The 20,952-nt window shown below is 41.9% G+C and overlaps 1 protein-coding gene across 1 annotated transcript; it reads left to right on the forward strand.

The window, feature by feature from the left end:
- The first annotated feature begins 1,796 nt into the window (after positions 1-1,796).
- On the forward strand, positions 1,797-20,952 carry LOC124155269 (phenoloxidase 2-like). Its single transcript, XM_046528988.1, has 12 exons — positions 1,797-1,919; positions 4,960-5,152; positions 5,711-5,934; positions 7,173-7,375; positions 9,723-9,873; positions 12,666-12,767; positions 14,834-14,998; positions 17,462-17,590; positions 17,729-17,917; positions 18,090-18,228; positions 19,303-19,544; positions 20,719-20,952. Exons 1-12 carry the CDS (start codon positions 1,797-1,799, stop codon positions 20,950-20,952), a joined length of 2,094 nt encoding a protein of 697 aa, XP_046384944.1.

Consider the following 20,952-nt stretch of genomic DNA (forward strand, 5'->3'; position numbering starts at 1 on the left):
TTAATGCAAAGGCAAACCTTACCAACAGTTAATAATAAATACGGTATAACCATGAGGGTTGGGTGAATAGGGTAGCTTCCTTCATCAAAGAAAACGAAAGGCATTGATTGCGATTCGTTACCCATCATTAGTGTGTTCATAATACACAAATTATGTATTTGGTTTTAGAAAAAACAGTTTAGACAAATGGCAATGGTCAATTGTATCCTCATTTGAAAAAGGCCAGATTGGCGCCCATGCGATGCCACTCCACGTGACGTCACAGGGACCTAGTTTCTACACGAGAGGATAGGAGTGTTACATCGTATGAGGTTACCAATGCATGCATGAGGCACAGAGCTCAGGGAAACATGTCTTAACAATCACCTATTAAAACTGGCTAAGATTGGAAAGTTTTCTTCGTTTGTTAAGGTATTAATAATTTAAGCCAAGCGCTACCAGCTAGCATGGTACTCAGCTACCTGCTAGCATCCTGCGTCGTATCAGCGCTCAGAGCCTTGCCCCAAGGTCACCTTACTTGCCGCAGCGGGAAGCAGAACGACGTCACGCGGAGTTTTTCCCGGCATTCATACTTAGCCGTCGCGTTTTCGCGCGCTTAAAAATTTTCACTTTTCATTTAATCGCGAAAAATAGATATCGTCATATAAAAATCTAAAAGCGTGAAATACGTACTCCAGGAGTAATAATCTTTCAATTTAGGCAATAAAAAAATAATAGGAAACCACCCTATTGAAAAACATAAACATGCAATTAGTCGTCCTGCCAAGTGACGCCATTAATTTCATTGATCAAGGAACCGTTGCTAGGAAACCCTCATAATGCGAGGGAAGAATAACATTTATAAATCGCTCTGTTGTGCGATCTATTCCTTTAATTTTCTTCTCACTACCCCGTCTACCATTATTACGCAATGGTCTCACTCCTCTATTTGTAGAAACGAATGCAAAAATTCGCTTCGATGCCCGAACATTCCACATTGAACCGGATACAGCCAAAAAAATGCAGCTAGGGAGCGCGCAAGTGACCTTCCCACGGCAAGTCACACCTGCACGCGAAATATTTTCAGCGCTTCCGTCGATTCGCGACCACGGATGGGGTTACCCGAATAATTGGGGAGGGGGGTGTTGTGGAGAGAGGGAGGGGGGATCAATGACCCCCCGAATGAAACGGGCGGACGGAGAGTTCGTCGACCCGAGATAGGCGATCCCAAGTCGCGCGGATGCGATTGCACCGCTGCCCCAAAAATCCGTCTCGACATTGCGGGTTACGCAATTTTGGGGACGGCCAACCAAGATATCTCCGCCAAATTTAAAGCGGCAACGCGGTGAAAAGACATACGGAGGGGATGCGCGATCTTACCCCTCACCTCCAATACGCTCCTCAACCCAAAAACGCAACGATCGAAAGTTTGTTGCACTCAAAGCCTAATAAAAGAAACCGAGGGAGAGTCATACATGACATGTATTTTTAAAAGCGTCTCCTTCTTTATCTATTCTCATACTTTCTCATCCTCCCTCCTGTGATTCATATAACTTCCATGCATGCGTATTCATAGGAATAGTGATATGCATTCGTGAAGCCGAGCCTATAAAAGTCCTGAAATCCTCAACCCCAAGGCACTCTCTCGCCGTCCACACGTCTCAGAGGGCACGCGTTCCAATTACGAAGAGAGCCTTGTCTGTCGCCCGCTTCAATCCGGAACACTTTTCCACCCAATACCCTCCACGGTACACGACTATACAGAGAGAAGAGGCGCTTTCCTCAGTCAAAACTCTAGTGAAGAAAAAGAAGGTGAAATGGCGAACACGGTGGACCAACAGCATCAGGTGCTCTACTTGCTGGGCCGCCCGAGCGAGCCCATCTTCGTGCCAAAAGGAGACCGGGGCGCAGTCTTCGAAATCCCTAGCAACGACTTTCTGGTGAGTAGCAGGCAGGAAGGGGTGGTCGGCCGGATAGGCCAGTTTTTGCATAGTCACGGCAAAAAGCATGGTTTTAGACACACCAATCAAAACAGAATTCACTCGTGAAATTAACGATGTGAGGCGATATGTTGTTGAACATAATGATGGAAAATGAAATATTGAAATGGTGTAATTCGTCCGCAAATGTTAATGTAAGGGTGTAAAATAATAGCATAGCCACAGCATAATCCATGGCTGAGATACATCAATCAAAAAAGGATTCACTTCGACCGTATCTTGAATTTCTAGTCTAGAAAATCTTAGTTGTAAGATCTGAACCATATAGTCTTATCTGAAATGAGAACTGAAAACGCTGCCACTTTAAATTGTAAACAGCATTCTTTTTTATTTTATTTTAAATGCTCATCCAACAGTTTTATATCGCATTTTATTTGCAGGGGTTTTGCTTTTGGGGCACATGGGCATGTCGTCGCCCTTGTTCCAAGCCAAATTGTTGGCCCAACAATTGTTCGTTAACCGCCTCTCATAGTTAGCCATCCTCTAAATGCAGTAATTTTTTCCCACCTCGAGCAGAATCTGTGTGCTGTGTCAGAATTGAATTAAATTTTGGAACAAGCTCTTACTTAAATTCATACCTCTTGAAAACCTTGGCTATTTTCCTCTAAGGGGGCGAAAAAATTAATTAGGAGTCATATTACCACTTAAGCATCAAACTAAGTTAACGAACAGCACTATCCGTACAATTTGCGTTCAGTTTTTTTTTGAAAGTTCATGTGATGTGTTTTCTTTCATGAATATGAAATACGATAATTAACAAATACGATAAATTCCACTAGTGAAAGCGAATGCTATATTCGGATTCAAGAAAAATTTTATTTTCTATATATTCCACCAACGAATATACACGACAGAAGAAAAATTCTACCAAATTTGCTTGTAAATTAGGCGGTGAGAAAGCACTGAAGCGGAGAAATATGGCTGCGACATTGCCAGCGTGAACGCGTGACGTGATCCGTAAAGGGCAATACGCTTATAGATGGCCGACAAGAAAGTAATAGTTTGGACATAACGTGGAACTACTCAATTTTTTTACAAACACATTTTTCACTATTACAACGAGAGTAGTCCCAGTAAAGCTTACAGCGTGCGCAAAAGAAGATGGCGGGAATAGAAGAGTCTATTGAAAAAAAAATTATTGTTGTAGGCGGAAGGCTAGCCCCGGCGGGTTTATGTATTTTTTCATTTCCTTTGCCAGGTTTGAAAGATGCCGTCAGCTTGCGATAACTTTGGATGCCTCCAGCTATTGGCAGCCGTGAGGTCATTGCACATTCTTTCCTTAGAGCTACACTTTATGAGCACCAATGAGAACCCAAAGGGGTTTCATTGAAGATTACAGCCACCAGGGCCGGGACCCAATACTGCAACTGATACGCCCGCGCTGCCGGGGAGGGGTGTGGAGGGGAAGGAAAAAAGGAAAGAGGAGCCGCCGCAACAGGAGCCCGTAGACGCCTCTGGGGTAGGGATAGGGATGGAAGGGAGGGATAGGGTAATACCCTCGCCGCTATGAGAGCGATCAGGGCCCACTACTAGCGAAACCATGATTTAATATTTCTACAGAGAGAAAAAAATTCCTTTGAGGAAGGAAATGTCTTCGATTTTCCGTAAATACGCTGTATGAGCAAGATGTGAGTGATCAGGGGAGCCCTTCGAGGATACAACCACCGGGGCCAGGAACCAAGCGCCCGATCACCCGGGGAGGGGGCGGAGAGGAGGGAAAAAGGAAAGAAGGGCCGCCGCGATAGGAGCCCGACGACGAATCTGGGGTAGGGAAGGCACGGGACTGGGAAAAACACCTTAACGCTATAGAAGCGAAAAGGGCCCACTAAATAGCGAAACCAGGCAAAGCCATTACTGTTCCAGCGATTTTAGAGGATTATCCTTGGAGGAAGAATAATCCAACGATCAAATAACGCTGTATGAGCAAAGAGTGTGAGGGTTCAGGGCGAACCCTTCTGGGATACAACGCACCGGGGCCGGGAACCAAGTCCGTGGCTTATACGCCCGATCACCCGGGGAGGGGCTGGAGAGGAAGGGAAAAGGAAAGAGGAGCCGCCGCGATAGGAGCCCGACGACGCCTCTGGGGAAAGGATAGAAGCGGAAGGAACGGGACGGGGAAAACACCTCAACGCTATAGAATCGAAGAGGGCCCCACTATAAGCGAAACCAGGCAAAGCCATTAATATTCTAACGATCTTGGAGGATCACTCTATGAGGCAGAATGATCCAACGATCAGATCGTTTGATAGTTAGATCGCTGTATGAGCATCGGACTGTTCAATTCGGCTCCGAATTCCATTTCTACGCAGCGACGTCACGTTTTGTCTGCCGCCCTCTGCCACCAGCTCTGCCGCCACGCTGACCATTGCGGCGTGTGGTTTGGTCAATTTTGAGTTTACGGGAAAATTAGTTTGAAACTTAGAAACTCGCAGTGTCATTTTCAATTTTTTTCATGCGCTTCAAAACCAAGTTCGGTCAGTTTTACCCGTGAACCGTGGGATAAGACACCCAGAAATGAAAAATAATGTTAACATAAAATCGATTTCAGAAGTAACCGGACAATTAGCGTGAAATTTTAGAAACGCGCTGTGCCGCATTCAAGTGTTTCGCGCACTTTTTGCCCGTGCTTTGTTAATGAAAGTCGTGAATCATCGAGGAGGTTACGATGAAAAATGAAATTAATATCATACGGAGTGGAGGAAAAAAAACACCGGAAATAACTCAGAGGCAACTAGAAAACCTTTCAACTCAATTTCGACAAAATGTGCGCAAAAGTTGGCGAATAGTTCGTCAGGATAATGATAGATGGCGAGCAGTCCACGCTAATCGTTTCCACATACGACTCAAAACAGTGAAGTTATTTCTTCGTTCAGCGGTTAATTTTGGATTTATCGCAAGTGTTTTTCAATAAACCAGTCTTAAGCTGGTGGGACTTATGTCTTCATTTCTCCCGTAAACCACCCCACCTCCTCCCAACCAGGCTGAGCGGTTCCAAGATGTCGCCGGTGACCTGGGCACGCGGTTCGGCGAGGACACCAACGAGAGGGTCCCGGTGAATAACATCACCATCCCCGACCTCTCCTTCCCCATGCGCCTCGGCCGCAATGAAAACTTCTCGCTGTTCCTGCCATGGCACCGTGAGATGGCCACCAGGCTCATCGAAATCTTCATGGGTGAGAAACAAAATCCTCTACAAAAGCCCACCACCATCCCACTAGACTGGTCGATTACGTTATTATTTACAGGAAAAAGGAGTGGTTCACTTAGTGGAATGGTGACATGAAATATTCACGAATAATCGTTATATCCCACTCACAATGTCAGTAATTATTAATAACCCTTTCAGGTCATTTTCAGAAGGTAAAAGAATTTGTGTAACTTCTTAATATTGGCCTAAAAAAGGTCGAAACCAGTTGAGGTTTCAATAAATACCGTGAGGAATATATCAATATATATCCTTTTAATCGATCTTGTGTTCGAGACAAATTTCCATTTTTTTTAACTGTTCTAAACATCGAGATTGATTTTAAAAACTACAGTCGAAGAAATGTATGTATTTCATTTACTTAGAGATGTCTATATTTTATTGGCCTCGCGCACTCTTCCTCCCCTCCACACACACCCTCCTCCCGACATGTCTTCACGCCCCTCCGTGGAGGGGGTAGCGTCCCCCCCCCCCCAGTTTGAGATAGAGGAATACTACCTGACAACTTGAACATGTTTTCCATCAGGAATGAGGTCCTATGAGGACTTCCTGGCGGTTTCCGTCTACGCCCGAGACCGCATCAATCCTTACATGTTTGTCTACGCCATGTCTGTGGCCATCCTTCACCGTCCGGACACCAGGGGTCTACAGCTGCCACCCCTGAGCGAGATGCTGCCCGAGAAGTTCGTGGACGGAGGCATATTCGATAGGGCACGCGAGCAAGCCAACGTCCGCAACCAAGACACCAGGGTGAGCATATTACCCGTCTTTCTGACATACCCTTGACACGGTCCTCTGCTCCACCCAGCCGAATCGGCCGACAATCGACTTTCAAGTCTTCCAAGAGACTCACCACGTCAAAAATTAAGCTCCAAATTTTGAAAGACCCTGATCCCTAAATATGAAGTATGTAACCCTAGAATACAGTAGATATCTTATCTTTTATCGGGTTTTCACGCGGGTAAGATACTCTAGAAGCACCGACTCACAGTGGGCGGAAATCGAAAAAAATCTTGACAAAACTAATATTTCCGTTATTATTCAACGTAGATCCACGATTTTTTCCGGGGTGCTGCGCTGACTTTTTATACATATCCCATCTTTAAAAGAAAGGTAGCAAGTTGTAGCAAGATTTTTCTTTTGGATCATATAGTCAAGATTCAGGTCTTTCTTTCCATATGAATATTACGATCGAGTCTTGCCGCCCTCATATAGTTTTTTTTCCACTTTATGTCAAAAATAGTCCAAAAACAAAGCCTTTTGAATTTTTAGTAATTATATGAAAATTTGATAAAATAAATGAACTATCCCGTATAATTCTTAGGAAAGGTTTACTCTTCTAGAAAATATGCTTTTAAAATAATGGAAAACCATATTAACGGCTCACGAGCGAAAGTAAATACTCGATTTTTGCAGAAATTCCGACTTGAAATTTTTTAATAATTTTTTCTCGTCTTTAACGGGTCCTAATGATTTAATGGGTGAACCAAATATATAAATAGCCATAGTTCCTTGATCTTTAGACATTATTCTATCGGACTGTGCCATTTTTGCTTGCCAAAAAAAAAATTTTCTCGTAATCTCTGGTAATCATAATTCTTTTTAAAGCTCGATTCCAACCAAAAAAAAAAACGAGAAAAGTTTAAATATTGCGCTCGCCGGGAAGGGGTAAAGTCATACAGTAGATATCTTTTACATACAAAATGCGTTCAATAGTATTGATATATTATTTTTCAGTTACAAACTGCATTCAATAGTATAGATATCTTTCTGTAGCAGTTGTAGTAATAGAATCGGTGTACTAGGGTTCATCGACAACTTAGGTCTTATTTCATTGCTTTAACCATTATTTGAGTACATTATTCACTTCATTCGCTCGTGCATAATATGAAGACACAGTGTTTATGTAGTTGAGATACCTGGTTTGTAATCCCAATAGTCCTAGCGACTCGATTTCGATATACTCGAGCTCTATTCTTGGCACGCAGGTGCCGATCGAGATTCCGCGTGACTACACTGCGAGCGATCTGGAAGAGGAGCACCGCGTGGCCTACTTCCGAGAGGACGTGGGCATTAACCTCCACCATTGGCACTGGCACCTCGTCTACCCCTTCCAGGCGCCACTCAACATCGTCCGGAAGGACAGGCGCGGAGAGATCTTCTACTACATGCACCAGCAGATCCAGGCCAGGTGGGACCACTGGCGCAGCGAGGGGGGGGATAAACCCCCCCACAGAGCTTAAAAATGTTTTTTAAGTTCACTCTATTCTACTTCATTAGATTGATATTACTAATACAATAGCATAAGGATTAATAAAATATCACTCAGAAAGCTGCAAAACTCACCATTTTGAACCATTTATCTTATAATTCCGCAATTTATTAATCTCGCACCTACCGCTTATCTTGGTGGGTATTTAATACCCCCACACACACCGGTATTAGTTGCACCTAAACCTCCCCCAGCCTTAATCCCGGCTGCGCCCCTGGGTGGGACACACCCTCCACAGTTACTCCAACGTGGGGTGTCCTCGCTGAAGTCCCGAGGAATACAAATAATTTTCAGACGGCCTCAGCCTAATTACCCCCTAACGCAAATGGACGGTAACTTAGAGATGAAATGCTACCGTATCCCTTCAGAACCCATCTGAACTCTATTCTTTCCGCACAGATCCGCGAAATGTCGATACTACTATTAGTCAGAGCTACATTCGAATACTGCCAAAGTCCAGCTTGAAATAATTTATAGAGGGCACAGATACCGCTCTGAATTGGACGGCTGAGACGCGGATCGGTACCGAGAACGAATTTTTGTTTGAGCATGCTAATATCAATGCCGGGTTTCTCTCCGCCCTTTATATAATACTACTCATCGCTACATTCTAATACTGCTCTATTCCAGCTTGAAATATTTCGAAAAGGCATATTTAAGCACTACATCCAACGGCTGGGATGCTCAGCGTCTGGCGAGGGAGAGCTTAATTAAATTGCAATAGGGTGGTTTCCTATTATTTTCTTATTGCCTGAATCGAAAGATTATTACTCCTGGAGTGCGCATTTCGAAAATCTAAGAGCGTGAAATACGTACTCCGGGAGAAATGGCAATAAAATGCAAATGGCAAAATCTTTCGATTTAGGCAATAAAAAATAATAGGAAACCACCCTATTGTATACCGCGAGGGTAATTCTTGAAAGGGATGGGAAGGGAAGTGAAAACGGATTACGATATTGAAGACCCACAGTCACCCTCCCAATGCCTGAAATTTACCTAATGTTGAAACAGAAGTACCCTGACTCACTCAGTGATTCAACATGAAGGTTGGTTGGGGTAGGTGAGGGTAAATTTCGCCCCGAAGTAAGCCACAGGCGTGTGGATTTGACGCATTCAGGGTAGGGGAACCAGTTCCTTTCGCGGTCCCTTCACACACCACTGTCTCCTCTCCCTTCCCCTTCCGAGGCACCCCCAACAATACAACCCCCTGCCCGGGCACCCCAAACGCGGTCCATCCCCTTCTGGGGCAACACTCAGCCTGCATTCACGTCTCTCCAGGCATCCGCATGCCATCACTCGCCACAAAGACCAGCCATTTCATTGCCGTAACAGGGAGGATCAGGGGAGGGGAGGAATAATCATGACCTTTGCCCCCCGACTAAACTCCTAGTTACGGCTCCGCTGCCGAGGCATTTAAAAGTAATCTAAACCGCGCAATAGAAAGGTTTCCTATTTTATTTTTATTGCCTAAATCGAAAGATTATTACTCCTGGAGTACGAATTTCACGCGTTTATATTATTAAATGACCATATCTATTTTTCGCGATTAAATGAAAAGCCAAAATTTTCAAGCGCACGAAAACGCGACGGCTAAGTATGAATGATTGGAAAAGCCCGTGTGACGTCATTCTGGTTCCGGCTGCCGCCGAGTGACGTGACCTTGGGCCGAGAATATGTGCGCCACTGCGATGCAGACTGCTAGCTGGTAGCAGGGTGCCCTGCTAGCAGGTAGCGCTTGGCTTAAATAAGGATTATTAATACCTTATCAAACGCAGGATACTTTCCGACCATAGTCAGTTTTAATAGGTGATTATTAATATATGTTTCCCTGAGCTCTGTGCCTCATGCACGCATTGGTAATCTCAGACGATGTAAAACTCCTATTCACTCGTATTGAAACTAGATCCCTGTGACGTCACGTGGAATGGCATCGCATGGGCGCCAGTCTAGCCTTTTTCAAATGAGGTCAAAACTAACCATTAACATTCGTCTAAACTGGGATTTCTAAAACCAAATAATTTGTATATTATGAATACACTAATGGTGCTTAACGAATCGCAATCGATGCCTTTCGTAATCTTTGATGAAGGAAACTACCCTATTGTGCCTCTGCCGCCTAGTCCCGCATCATTAGCCCTATGGAGAACCATGAAAAATCGCCACTTCATATCTTTAGAGGAACGTTTATTTCGTATAGACGACAAAACAAATACCATGAGGAAAAGAGCGTTTTTTCTAATTTCAATGCATTTGTCCCATCGCCAAGGTACAACTTCGAACGCATGTGCAACAAATTGGGGCGAGTGAAGCGCCTGCTCAACCTGAGGGAGCCCATCCCGGAGGGCTACTTCCCCAAGTTGGACACGCTCGTCGCGAGCCGCAACTATCCTCCAAGACTCTCCGGAACAACTCTGAGTGTAAGTGACACGCCCACCATTATTGCGAGTTGAACGTGCTTTCATTTCTGCGAAAATAAATATATATCTCTAGCCCAGTGATTCCCGGCTACGTGAATGTCTGCAGAGCACTCAGCCCGATAAAAAATCATTTATGGGCCACCAACTCCCCTTATGACACATCCTATCAGGTTACAACTCTTTCTCACCCAAGATAAAAGGCGGGCATGCAGACAAGGAGCTTTGCGAAAATTTGGTGGATCGCTATGGTCACCTGGCAATCCATTGTTAAGTGAATGATCTCCAATAGGACTTACTTCGCCTGAGGCAGGGGAAGCCAGGAAAGGGCTCGGGCATTGCGGGCTTCTGCACTCAACTGAATATTTTCCCTTGTAATGACAGTTCGTCATAAATTCCTTTATGATACAACTAGCCCGGGGTCATTTATACTCCTGAATTTCTCTTAGCTATTAAAAGTCCTTGACGAAGATCAGGGTCTCAGATCCGAATTTTTTTCAAAATCGTATAATTCTGACGAGTAACGTCAGTACCCTAAAGTTAATTTTTTTTTCGAAAAAAAACTCAAGCGGATATCGGAAATAAACGCCCACGAAGACCAAGCCATAATAACTACGACAGTTTCATTAAAACAATACCAACGAGGGCTAAGAATTTTAGTACCGCGAAAAAATAATTTATAGTTTAATTGATTACATTTATGATTTTTCGATTCGTGGAAATTGACAAGAAATGGCCTGGGCATGCAACCTGCATACCACTCAAGCACCCTTTCAAATAAATACCTAATAAAAGGCCTAGGTGATTAAAAAAAGTTTTTTTAAATACTAATAACATTTTAGTGCTCACAGATTGCCTGTCAAGATTATTAAAATGTCCAAGTATAGGCAACCTTTATAATTTGTCCTACACACTTGCTTCGTGGACCATTGCTCTAGCCCTTTAACCATTAGATGACCGGGGAGCGCTATCATGCTCCTCCTATCTCTCGCAAAAAGAATATTTTCACAAATTATTCAGTAGCCAATGTTTATTTTATTTTAACATTAACTATTTTCTTAAAATTATTAAAATTAACACGTTACCAAAAATTCGTCAAATAATACATTAAAAAGGTGAAATCACATATCATAAAGATTTCCTAAAGTTTTTGAATATATACCCTTGGTTGTTTTTGAGACCTATTGTTTCCCTAACCTACTGCAAAATCAGCAAAAATACCTCGGCACTTTTAGCATAGTACCCAGAAAATTGGTTGGCACTAAAATGGTTAATATCGTATTTCCTAACTAAACAACACTTAGAAAATAATTTGAGCTAAGCCATAGGGTTAAAAACTTCGTGTAACTAAACTAGTTTGTTTCATCTTTTTCCGACTAATTTCTCTTACTTTTTTTTACTTTTCTCTGGGGTGTCAGAACAATCAAAGACACCGTGTCGCCTTGACACCAAAGAAACAGGGCGCCCACTCAACCGTGAAAACCTTAAAACCGTGAATAAGCCGTGAATTTCATCATGAAACCTTAGAAATCTCTCAAACTTGATTTTAGAACTACGATAGACATATTAAAAGAAAAATCGATATTTTGATCATGCTTCAAGGCCGAGTCACGTGCAGATACTGTCCACGCATTTATCTACACACGTGTATTCGAAGCGCAATTATTAATTGGTCCGTGTGCCATGACAGCACATTGACCTTAAGCCTGCGATTGGAAGACATTGACCCTTGCAAAAAATCAGGCACTTCTTCAATTCCCTGCCACCCTGCTCTCACCATTTTCCCACTCACGCCCTTTTAGCCGGATCTGAATTTTGCTAACGATAGGTGGCGTAATGAGAGATAGCACTTTCATTGCTGCGTTTGCATCCAAGGCATCTGTTGCGTTTGTTACATTTTTAGTTAACTTGCAGCCGATGATTATCATGTGATCAATATTTCTGCCTAATATGCCCTATCTACAAACCGTGAATTTGATGGCATTTGGACCGTGAAAACCTGGGAAAAAACCGTGAATTTTATAATGTAGTTAGAATGGGAACCCTGAGAAACCATGGCACTCCTAACCGATAACGATAGGCAAAAAAAATCGATCAAAATTTCAGAGGATGATCAATCATTGCTCTGTATGATCACGTCTGAAGAGTGGCTTATGTTTTTCAGAGTGCAAATTTGTTTATTCTTGCTCCTCTGCTTTGGGGTGAATCGTTCAGAGCATCCGATGTTTCTCTGCCTTTGCGGGGATTCGTGCATGATAATTATCTGTTTGTGAAAGCCGATCAGAACAGGCATAAGATCAGACCTTTTGTGCATAAGCTATGGCTGCATTGGAGACAGCTGATGTCTCCATTCATGCATTCTATAATTTAATATTATTTGCTAAACAAGGAGAATTCGTAATATATTACTTCAAATTTTTATCTCTAGGATGGCGTTGAATCGTCGATTTTTACTTTGGTGCGCGGCTTAAAAATATCAGTTAAGATAAGAGAATACGTGCATAAAAGAGAAAAAAAATATTATAGGCCTTTTTTCTCGAAAATGATTCATAATGAGTAGTGATTACTGTTAAAATCCATTCCAACTGTAAGATCGAGTTCGAAGCCCACAATGTAGGATAGTAAATTTGGCGATTGGAAGAATAACGAATTAGTCAAATCGATGAATATAAAGGTGCTAAATAGTTCAATGGATGAATAAGTCTGATCTCTTATCAGTGTGATCAAGTTAAATTAGTTATTGCTCATGCAAGTCCATCACACTGATTCGGGACCGTTTTTCTTCTTTCTTGCAGGACATTAACCGCGAGGCGGACCAGATAAGGTTCGACATTGCTGACCTGGAGCGCTGGAGGGACCGCATCATCGAGGCCATCCACCTCGGCAGAGTGATCAACGTAAGAGACACACAAACTCTTTCTCAATGCAGCTTCGAGCACGCATTTTCAGATGCTATAGGAATATACAAAAGTCTATTGCGCTTACTATCCTAAAGCATATGGCTAAAAGCGTTACGGAACGATTTTATAAAGAAATCTTTCCTAACTTAAATGCAGATACTCAATAGTTGGTACATCGTCAGGTTTTTTCTCCTATTTTTTGTGTTTTTGGCCCTGTAGAGAGATTAGTATAACATCGTGACGATGGCGTAATTACATTACGTTTCAAGGATCGTAACACATTATTAAGTAAAAAACAGATTTCAGGATTAGCTGCAAGGTATGAATTTATGATTACTTCCTTGAACAAACGAAAATATCTTTTCCCTGACCCGTTATGATAAATTGAATCATCCGATTTCTCAGTCTATGATGTCTCAGTTTCTAGGATTTCATTGAAATTCTCCCCATGCTTTAACAGCGCTTATTATTCCTGGCGATTACAGACATATCCATTACCCACATCTGATGGTTGTCAAGACACCGAGCCACACACCGAGTATTCCTGGACCATGAGAGAAAAGCCCTAAGCTTCCACGCCCCTCGCTGATAACGACTAAGTTTAATTTATTCAAAGCATTCTTCACATACCGTCGCCAACTCAAAGTGAAAAGAGATAAGATCCCAATCTTTCCAGACGAACAAGTTGAAGGAATTCTTTTCGGGTTTTCCACCGGTTGAGATTGTCCATGTCCTACGTTTCAACGCCCGAGTGGAGCATTGAAATGTCGGCCGAATCCCAACCGGTAGGTATCCCGATAAGAATTCCTTTACAGGGAAAATATTAACAGAAACATGGAATGGGACAAAATGCAATAACTTCTCAAAAACCAACGACGAGGAAACCAGAGGAAAGAGGAAACGTTACATTTTCTTGCAGGTGGCGCATTGCTTGTGCGGTGAAATTTCTACTTCATAAAAAAATGGATCTACGGAGTAAGGAAGAGAATTTAGACGGAAGGAGGGGCGATATAAAGGTGAGCGATTAGTGAGAGATATCCTGGGATTAGGCAGTTGGAGTAGGGAGAATAAGCGTATGGATCAAGTTGCTACTTTAAAGCTGAACATAGAAAGCAGTTCAGGGCAGTCAGTAGTCGAGTTTAGGATATTGCGTAGTAATATTTAGTTTATTGCGTGGTAGTATTATTAGGGTATTGCATAGTAGTATCATGTAGTTTATTTCCATTTTAACTCTAAGTTTTTGGAAGTTAGATACGTGGAAGGAAGACAGCACAGCATCAGAGGACAAATTTGGGACTCTGTTTGATTACACAGGCCAACAATGAAAAAACTTTTCTACTGAAAATACCTTATTCTTATGTTTTTTCAGTTGCTAAATATAATGGTTTTAAAGTTGGATCACCCACCATTTATTCACATTTTCAAGCAATATTTTTAGAATTTAACAGCATTTTTATAGTTATAATAAAATTGAAAAGTAGGTCTAATGAACGAAGATAATGGGGGATTACTGTTCGTACTTCACCGAGAAGTTCAGCAGAGCGATTCATCGCAGAAAAGGCTACTCAAGAAGCTTCAAGGAAAAAAGGGAAAGAAAATGTAGACCAATCCCAGTTGACAAGTGAACCCAGTATTATCACGCTGTAGTAAGTACAAACAATTTTATCACCACGTAGTGAACAGTAAATACAAACAATTTTATGGTGTTACACAGTGTTTCATCGATTTCCCTATATACTGTATAGGGTTATTAAACTAAATATTAAAATACATATTGCTTGGAAACTATGGATGACACAAAAAAACTAAGGCCAGGTTTGAATTAGGCACATAAAAATCTATAAAGATCAGCTATTAAAATAAAAAAAGTTTTCAAACAAATTTTTTTTGTTGGCCTGTGTTATTTATACGAAGAGGTAGGGGTAATATGGAGGAATTTTAGATTGGTTGGGGACCAATTAGCTAATATTACATCGCGTTTACAGCCCGTGAATGGCGGGTCATTTAGGTGGGGTTCATGGGTCATTTTGTCGCTGCACACACTTTCACCCTTCCTCTTGCAGCAAAATGGAGAGGTCGTGGAGCTGACTGAGGAAGGAGGAATCGACATCCTAGGGGACATCTTGGAGGCCAGCATCCTCTCCATCAACCCCAATCTCTACGGCAACCTGCACAACCTGGGACACTTCCTACTCGCGCTCCCACACGACCCAGATCAGCGCCACCTGGTGAGTTGACTGAAAAAAGGTTTCTATCACTAATTCGAGTTGCATGATCCGGAAAATATGACGCATAGGAAACAATTGCTCTCCTTACAGTAAAAACCAATACTTTAACACTTGAGGGAAATTTATGTCGTTAAGAAATGAAAATTTTTTTATGTATTAAAAATGAAAAATTATAAGATTTCTATTGTTTAATTATGTCACGGGGTTTTTTAATACCGTCGAGCACTTGAGGTACTTTTGACACCAGCTGTTAATCTCTTGATTCGAAAAAAACATAGGTTTATTAGCTTTAATGCTAGTGCTTTTTAGCTGTAGCGCTCCCGCATGACCCGAATCAGCGCCAACTGGTGAGCGCAACGGGAAACGTCGCCTTACGCTTGACAATTATCACATTTCACTAACTCCACTACACGTTTTTCGATTGGCTTACAATCATCATCATCTGGTGCAATCAAAATAGTAATACATAGAGAAATCAGGTAAAGAGTAACTGATAATGATCCCAAGCCAATATAAACCCGTGTAGTTGGGATTGTGAAATCAAAATTAAGGGGACAATACGACATCTCAGTTTATCATTTAATACGCTGTTCCACGATATCTCTCCGGAATAAGTGGACTTCATGATCGCATCAATCACGCTCATAGTCTGCGCAAACCCCAAATACGGTCACTGACATGCTTGGTGTTTTTCACAAAAGTATTCATTTTTCTCCTGGAAGATGTATGTTTCTTTCTTATAGACCAGGGGTTCCTAAACTTTTTTGTACCACGCCCCCCCCCCCCCCGCTACACATATCAGCTTTCCATTTTGCAATACCCTATTTCCACGGTGCCGTACATACCAACTCCTACTTGCACAAGTACTTGTACTCGTACAAGTATGTGCCTACTTGACACGGTGAGTAGGTAGATTTTTTTGTTCACTGTGGAATGCGGTAACGCAGAATGGAAAGATTACAATTATGAAAACTTAGAAAGAATTTATTTCAAAGATCTGAGGAAATTATTTTTGTAATTTTTTTATTTATTTCATTTGGGTGTCACGCCCCCCCCCCCCTGGACTTTCTCCACGCCCTCCCAGGGGGGCGCGCCCCCCAGTTTGGGAACCCCTGTTATAGACGATTTCAATTCTTTAAGCCATGAATCACATGCCATTCATTTTTTCGTCCCTCAGTGTGATAGTTCAAGCGATAGCTTTTCAGGGACCAAAATAATGATCGCTCCAGGGGCGCAGTTAGAAATTAAGGCGGGGGTGTTTAGGTGCAACTAACACCGGTGTGTGTGGGGGTATAGTATACCCACCAGGATAATCTGTAGGTACGAGATTAATTAATTGCGGAATTTTAACCCTTCTACTGCCACCGGGCCGATATATCAGCCCTCGCTGGTTGAGCGAAAACTGCCAGGGGCCGATTTATCGGCCCGAATTATTTCACTATTTTTTTCGTTATTGTGGCCTTTTCAACGGAAGTAATTTATGTAAACCCCCATAATCTATCTATGGTTATAAGATGTAAATATATCTTAAGAATTGGGAAAAAATCTAGGCGTATTAAATAAAATTATTCAGCTGAAAAATTTTTAAATCTGAAATGACGATAATTCCGGAAAATAGCCTCGGCAGTCTTCATGTATGCCACATGAAATGGGCTGGCAGTAAAATGGTTAAAGATAAATGGTACAAAATAGTGAGTTTACGGCTTTCTGAGGGATATTTTTATTCATCCTCACACTATTGTATTAGTAATATCAATCTAATTAAGTAAAATGGATTAAACTTAAAAATTTCTCTGAGCTCTGTGGGGGGGGGGTGAGTTTATCCCTTCAAAATCCCCCCTCGCTGCGCCACTGGATCGCACGACCCATCATTCTCTGAATCACACTGTCATTCCCACCGTCTCTTTTTTCATCGCTCACTCCATCTCTTTCCGTATTTAAAACTGTCGTTCAATTAATAGCTAATCGTGGCGTCACAATCGCTTTTAGCGGCCGTGCGTTGAAAGAAGACACCAGCGATGGTTTCAGCGACGGATAAGGGACGTGCCGAGTGATCGGAAAAGGGATGGGATTTCTATCCCTGGAGCCATCGCGGAAAATAATCTCGTGAGACGGTCATTTTTCCGCTATCATTGGAGCTATCGCTCGGCAGGGATGGAAAAAAAATTATCGCATGATTAAGGCTTAAGCTTTAAGCAAAACTAAGTTTAAGAAAATAAACAATAATAGCATCATAAAAAATATTATTTAAATTTCAGAAGTGAAATATTTAGTGATACCCCTTTTAAAGTCTTGTAAAAACGAGACCCAGATTTTGACGCGGCACTTTATCACCAAAACGTAAACTCTAGTCCATGGAAATTTCAGTTATCACAAATTTTAAGTGCTTGTTTTCATTACGACTTCGTTCTACCAAATTACACAAAGGCCACGAATTATGTGTTTGACATTGTGTTATTTCAGGAAACTTTCGGAGTCATGGGGGACCCAACAACTGCGATGAGGGATCCGATTTTCTACCGCTGGCATGCTTTCACCGATGACTTGTTCCAAATGCATAAAAGAACACTCCCTAGTTATCCCGTGAGCAAAGTGAGTTATCCTCCGTTCTCAAGCACTCAATCGCAACTCGGTTCTTGCACGACACGGAGTTCACCCCTATCCTTCTTTTACTCCATGCTTTATTCGCTGAATTGAAAAAGTAACAAATATTATTTCTCGCCCAAATAGCTGGCTTACGATGGGATAAGAATGACCGACTTAGAAGTGGTGACCAAGGGAAGAGGTAAGAATGAGATGATGACCTTCTGGCAACAAAAAGATATTGATCTGTCTCGAGGACTGGATTTCGCCCCAAGAGGATCTGTTTTTGCGAGGCTCACCCAGCTACAACACGCTCCATTCACTATTAAATTTAAGGTATGGATTGCAATTTCATGTGGCATGTCATAGCTATTCATTCGAGTCCTATTTTTATTCACGATACTAACAGTTCTCATGTAGTACTTGCGAAGTTAATTTAGGCTTAAGTAGACGTCAGTATAGAATACGAATTTAATACCTCCATTTACGTGAATCTTTTTGTTTTTAGGTGGAGAACAATTCAAATGCACCGCGCACGGGCACCGTGAGAATATTCCTCGCCCCGAAATTCGATGAGAGGGGCCTCCCAATGCTTTTCAGGGATCAGCGCTTACTCTTCATTGAGCTGGACAAGTTTGAAGTGACATGTAAGATCGGATTTACATTTATCGAGAATATGAACAAAAAATACTATTTCACAGATAACTTCAAGCTTTACTCTGTGAAACTTTTCTACTTTTCATATTAAAATATTTTCACCTTAAAAGGTTTTTTTATGATGTATTAGACATGTGTTCTTTCAAAAAATCACTATATTCCTTCTTGCTTCCTCCTCTTGGTTTATTTGCCCATTAAAATATTGAAAGTAGGTCGTCAATTTGAGTGATTAAAATGTCATTCTTTGGCAAAGTTGCGGCATTTGATTAATACCATATTCAGGGGTAGATAGAAAGAATCATACGATGGTACAGCATCTACATCTCATAGGTTATTTAACAAAATCGATATGATTTTAAGGGATAATTACTTTAAATTAGTTATATGGGTGTATCATTATTTCTTCTTCATACTTATGATGAATCTTCCTCCAACACTTATGGTAAGTGGAAATAAAATAATAATAGAACGTAAAAAAAACACTAGCATGATGTCTATAGGGACAGCCAAAATAGACCTCTATGAGTCAACATGCACAAAATTAGAACGACATTCAATTTTCTATATGAATATTCAATTGTGCATATGTAATTTATATTTTGTGCTTATTGACTCAAAGAGGTCTTTCTTGGAGATTTCTAAAGACATCATGCTGATGTTTTTAAAATATTTATTCCTCTCACTACAACTGTTGAAGGATTCATCCAAATATGAAGGGCAGAGAGGATGTACCCATAAAAAAGTCTAAGTAATTATTTCTCTTAAAATTGTATCGACTGCGTAAATAATCTATGAGATGTAGGTGTTGTACCCACATATGATTATTTCTCTGTAGCCCTGAATATGGAATCTATATCATTCCAAAACGTTGTCAAACAATGATTTTTCCATCACCCAACTTGGCAACGTACACTCGATATTTTAATGGATTTTTAAGCATCATTAAGTGAACCTGACTGAATGCCTTCCTTTTATTTTCCGCACCATTCACGAAACTATGAAGGCCACGTACAGTTATCAATATGTATGTTGAGGGTAATCTATGCCTTGTTTCCGCTCGCCAGTGGGACGGAACCCCAAATCCATGACGATCACCCGTGAGTCTTCGCAGTCGTCCATCACCATTCCGTTCGAGAGCACTTTCCGTGATTTGGAGTCTTCGAGGCCGTCGACTGGTGGACAGGCCCTCGAGGCCTTCAACTACTGCGGCTGTGGCTGGCCGCAACACATGCTCATCCCCAGGGGATCGCCCGAAGGCTTCCCCTGCCAGCTCTTCGTCATGGTCTCCGACATCAAGGACGACAGGGTGCGTATGTTTGTCGCTTCCAGAGACCGGTCGAAAACCCGGGCGTCGCGACGCGTCGCCCTCCTGCCCGATTCCGTTCATTGCACTCGTCCGTGACGTATTTGCCCGATTGGTCATCGCTAAATTCAATGGTTGGATAACTATCTGTTTGATTCGCATTCATTTTTAAAAATCAGTGCACCGCACCGTATGGAATCTCTTTTTCAGGAAAATAAAAAGAGGAAATTCAGCGAATATTTATCTTGGTAGAAGTTAAAATTTCCAATAATATTACGTTTTTACTGGCTAAACTGGATTTTTTCCAAGGAAATTATCTGAATACGAATTTTTGGAATAAATTTTCTTCAGCGGCAAATGCTATCTTATTTGCGGCTGAAGTTACTTAATTACCTTATATGTCATATTTGCTCCCCTATCAATATTGACCGAAGCGGCTTATCATATGGGCACTCCCAAATTAAATCTTTTATGCGATAACTGCATTTTGGGTTCGCCAATGAATATTTTAACAGCTTTCTCGGTCATGAGAGGTCTGACCAGGTCGTCTGTTCGGCAATCGCCGAGGGTCCCGAGCTTAGGGGCCCCTCCTTAGGACCCCCACAATGCTGGCGCCTATCCTGAAGCGTACATTAAAGGTGTAATAAAAGGAAGACACAGTTTACTCGAATCAAAGTTTTCTTCCAATAATAAAATTCTATGTATTCATTAGTTGCTTTACATTGCATACATATTCAGTGAAAAAATATAGAATAAAAAAATTAAAGTATCTGATAATGACAGTGAACCTGATCCTTTTTTGAAAGGGTTATTTGAAAAGATAATTTTAGAGGGTTCATTTTATATCTCAACGCATTTCAAGGAACAAATTCGCAAAATAATAAATAATTGAACCATAATACATTATTAAATTTTATAAAGTTTGAAATTCTCTTCTCACAGTATTTTTTCTTGCAAAATTTATGTTATTATTAACTATTATCTGGTTTTTAAGAGCCAGAATAGCGTCAAATCTATTTCCGGGCGTGCAATTTCCTAAAATTTTCCACGGGGAGTACCCCCGAATCCCCATTAAAGGGGGGCCTCGTCATGAGCACCAGCTGAGGGCCCTCAATCACCCCTGACCGCCCCTGATCTCGGGTGACAAACTGATGAGCGACAAACTTCTCTTGTTCAGGTTGATGGAGTGAATCCGGGAGAGGGGGCGTGTGCTGAGTCGGCCAGCTTCTGCGGCATCCGTGACCAGAAGTTCCCCGATCGCCGCTCCATGGGCTACCCCTTCGACCGGGTGCCGCGCTCCGGAGTGGACACGCTCCAGCAGTTCCTCACGCCCAACATGATCGTATCCGACGTCTGCATTACCTTCTGCGACATCACGGAGGCCCCCGAGGCAATGCCAAACACAGTGTAA

This window comes from Ischnura elegans, chromosome 3 (assembly GCF_921293095.1).
Source record: "Ischnura elegans chromosome 3, ioIscEleg1.1, whole genome shotgun sequence".
Taxonomy (NCBI): Eukaryota; Metazoa; Arthropoda; class Insecta; order Odonata; family Coenagrionidae; genus Ischnura; species Ischnura elegans.

Excerpts from the sequence above, each read along its gene's own strand:
- LOC124155269 (XM_046528988.1), top strand. The coding sequence starts at position 1,797 with ATGGCGAACACGGTGGACCAACAGCATCAGGTGCTCTACTTGCTGGGC. Across the intron at positions 1,920-4,959 it reads TCCCTAGCAACGACTTTCTG|GCTGAGCGGTTCCAAGATGT; the intron begins GTGAGTAGCAGG and ends CCTCCCAACCAG. Across the intron at positions 17,591-17,728 it reads CTAGTTATCCCGTGAGCAAA|CTGGCTTACGATGGGATAAG; the intron begins GTGAGTTATCCT and ends TCGCCCAAATAG.